A 3082-nucleotide genomic window follows, 5' to 3' on the forward strand; every position below is an offset into this window, starting at 1 on the left:
AACCCTCCCCCACCCCTTACCTCATTACCCCCTCTCCCATCCCTTTAACTCTCTGCTCTCTAGTTTGCCCCCATTCTTCGCCAAGTAATTTCGAGCCCAGGCGCTGATGGCGTGGCAGGGCGGACGCATAGCAGCTGGGGATCGACGGCGTAAAAATGATGGGTTGTTACGTGGGCAGCCTGGCCCTGGTCGCCGCCCCAGCTGTCCCTGCCAGCTTCCTTCTCCCCCCTCCCCCCCTCATCCAATTCGGTCCCGCCATGCCCCCGCATCCTATTAGCAAACTTGTGGGGGCCCCCCAAGTCGTGGCGGCCTGGTGGTACCCCTATTGAGGACCAAGGACTGCTCACACAAGGAAATCTGCCTCCTGCCCCAGAAGTAAGGGCGGGGGGAGGGTGGCTCGCCGGGCTGCAAACAAGCCGGTGGCGCCCCCGCTCCGTTCGGCCACCAATGGCTCGATTATGGCTCTCGTCAAATATTTATCACCTCTCCGTTTAGCGGCAGGGCAGTGGTGGACCACACGGGTGGGCAGCAAACAGGGTCGATCATTCGACAACCCCCTCGAAGGCTGCTGCGTTCATTATTTCGCGCGTGACGTATTTTTTTGCAAACTGGCCACGCGACAAAGATCTGCAATGAACACGCGCCGCCGCAAAGTGTGTCGTGATCCCGGCCACTGTGCCCAGCTGGCGAAGTCCTAACTTTCACTGCTTTCTCCTCGAGGACCACCCTCTTCTGACAATGATGGATTTCTGAAAGGTCCGCGCACGAGGGCGCGCTTCACGTGCCGACGGCGTGCGAACAGCGTGCCTTATTAAGATGGGTCGGATCTTTAGCGGGGTGGGGATGGATATTTTTATTGAAAAATAATTAATTAAAAGTTGATGTAACATTTTTAGCCGCGTTGTAGTGCCGTGCTCGAAGCTATCTGCATTACAACGGAGACGCAAGTTGTGCTGGTGTTGCCCCCATGGTTGTGTACACTTGGGTGAGCACCGAGCAACGCTTGCGTTATTGGGGGATGGTATGGTACTTGGTGAACAGGTCAGGAGGGCCTTTGGGGTGGGGCAGGAGCGGGTGGGAGGACCCGCAGGATAGGAAATCCAATTTCGGAATCAGAAGAATAATGAATTTACAGTCATCAGATGTTTCGCTTGCCGCTGCGTGATTAACTTTTTCGTTATCGTGTTTCATGAATCAGTTTTACCGATTTCAGAATAACAAAATAGCATATGACCTCGATATTAAAGTTGCAATTCGTTCAAAAAACATAGTTCAAACTTTTTAAAATACACTTTTTTCTACTGAACACGCTGTTTTTGCTTGGAAGTCCCTGGCTATCCATCTCAAGAGGCCAAGCCAGGCTGACAAAACGAACGCATGACAGCGGAAATTTTGGCAATTTAGCGTCTGCGTTTATGGCTGTCATATTTCAGGGCGTGCGGAGGGGTGTTGGCGGCGGTTAGACGAGATGTATCTCCTCTCCTGGCCGGGGCCGTGCTAGCCTGGATCCAGCCTCCCCTGGGACGGCAGAGCTTGCACATCCTCTCTCGCTTGCACCTTCGACACTGTCGCCACCCCTTTCTCTTTCTTGCCCTCTCTCTCTCTCTCTCTCTCTCTCTCTCTCTCTCTCTCTCTCTCTCTCTCCTCCTGTGTCGCGTGTGCGAGGAATCGATGGCTTCTCATCCAGGCCGAGGGCAAAGTTGGTCGCTCTGCGACGCTCCTGCTGTCAAAGACGTATATTTACGAGAAAGTTGTTTTCTAGGCTGGCCAGAAGGCCACGGCAGAGGGAGGGAGGGAAAAAAGCAGTGTTCCCTTATTCCCTGTCAGGCGCAGGCGATAGACCGAACCCGACGCCAGGCAGTTCCGCTGTATTGTTTGCCAAAATATGAACAAAAACATTTATATTTTCAGAGGGAACGTTATTTCTTTGTTGTAATTTCCAGCAACCTTGATGCAATCTGTTTTCGAGACCAGTTCAGTTTGAAATGAATGCGATGTTTCGGGACATTTTTGTTCGTGCCAATCTCAGGGTTCCTAAGTATACCATACCTTTCGTTGATTTTACTTTTGGGAACCGTCAACATGGGTCCAATTTATTCTGTTTAAGTATACCACAACAAACAGCAAAGCGGATGAAATGGAAGGACAGCTTCCTAATACTACCACCCTCCCCCCTCGCTCCTCGTTTTCCCATCCCTCGGCGCCCAGCACCGCACCCATTTGGAAGGGGCGACAGCCCGGCCCACACTCACTCACGAGATGCGGGGGCGCGGAAGGAGATTGCATGGCATAATGGTGTCGTCAGGTGGGGACGACGACTGACTCGACGGTGACGCAAGGAGCCCGGCGGGCACGGGCACACCCGCTCAGCGCGCGCGCCCTGCGGGCCGGCCTACCCGGGGCCCAGCGGGGGCCGGCGAGAGTCCTGCGGGCGCGGGCACTGTGCGCGGGCTGAGAGGAGTAATCAGAAAGGGAAAACAACCAACAGTTGAAGCCGGGTCTCGCAACGCCCCGCCCCGCCCTGCCCCGCGACGCGCCGGCCAGCCTCGGCCCGCTCACGCCTCCGCGTCGTCTCGCGTCAGCAGACATCTCATATCTCACAAGTGCAGCATTCTTGGAGTCTGCTCCTCCACATATTGGGGGCGCGTCCCACGCCCAGCTGCGGGGCGGGGCGTGGCGGGGCGCGGAGGGGCGTGGCGCGCACGCATGTATCTGGGACACCTATCCCGCCAACACTGCGGATGCCCTCCGACGTGTGCAAAGCCGAGGACGAATGCCACCGCGCGGCCGGGCCGGCCGTCGTGTTGACTCTCGCAAGGAAAATACTGGGTGTGTTTTGGTTCGAACTCACTCATGGGGCTGAAGCGTGGGCTGGAGCACGGGCTGGAGCCGGGACCCCAGGGGAGGCAGGCCTGGCCGAGGGCCTGGCCGAGGGCCTGCTGGGCCAGGGCGCACTGGTCGTGGCCGTTGCTCGTGCGCGCCGCTTCCAGCATCTCCGAGGAGCACATGAGGGGGCGGCGCGGGCTCGGCACGGGGCGGCCAGCGCGACGCACTACATGTTGTGCCTGTGGCGACACGGCCA

General features: G+C 57.3%; 1 protein-coding gene across 2 annotated transcripts in view; it reads right to left on the minus strand.

The window, feature by feature from the left end:
• LOC127749341 (gustatory receptor for sugar taste 64e-like) overlaps window positions 1–3076 on the minus strand; it is a 7453-nt gene extending 4377 nt beyond the window's left edge. For both annotated transcript variants that reach the window (XM_052267206.1, XM_052267207.1), the window contains exon 1: window positions 2852–3076. In XM_052267206.1, the coding sequence (XP_052123166.1) occupies window positions 2852–3008 (157 nt within the window). In that variant the 5' untranslated portion in view covers window positions 3009–3076. The remainder of the gene's footprint in view (window positions 1–2851) is intronic.
• Window positions 3077–3082: the final 6 nt, after the last annotated feature.

The sequence above is a fragment of the Frankliniella occidentalis genome, unplaced genomic scaffold (genome assembly GCF_000697945.3).
Source record: "Frankliniella occidentalis isolate FOCC.00 unplaced genomic scaffold, Focc_3.1 Scaffold47, whole genome shotgun sequence".
Lineage (NCBI taxonomy): Eukaryota > Metazoa > Arthropoda > Insecta > Thysanoptera > Thripidae > Frankliniella > Frankliniella occidentalis.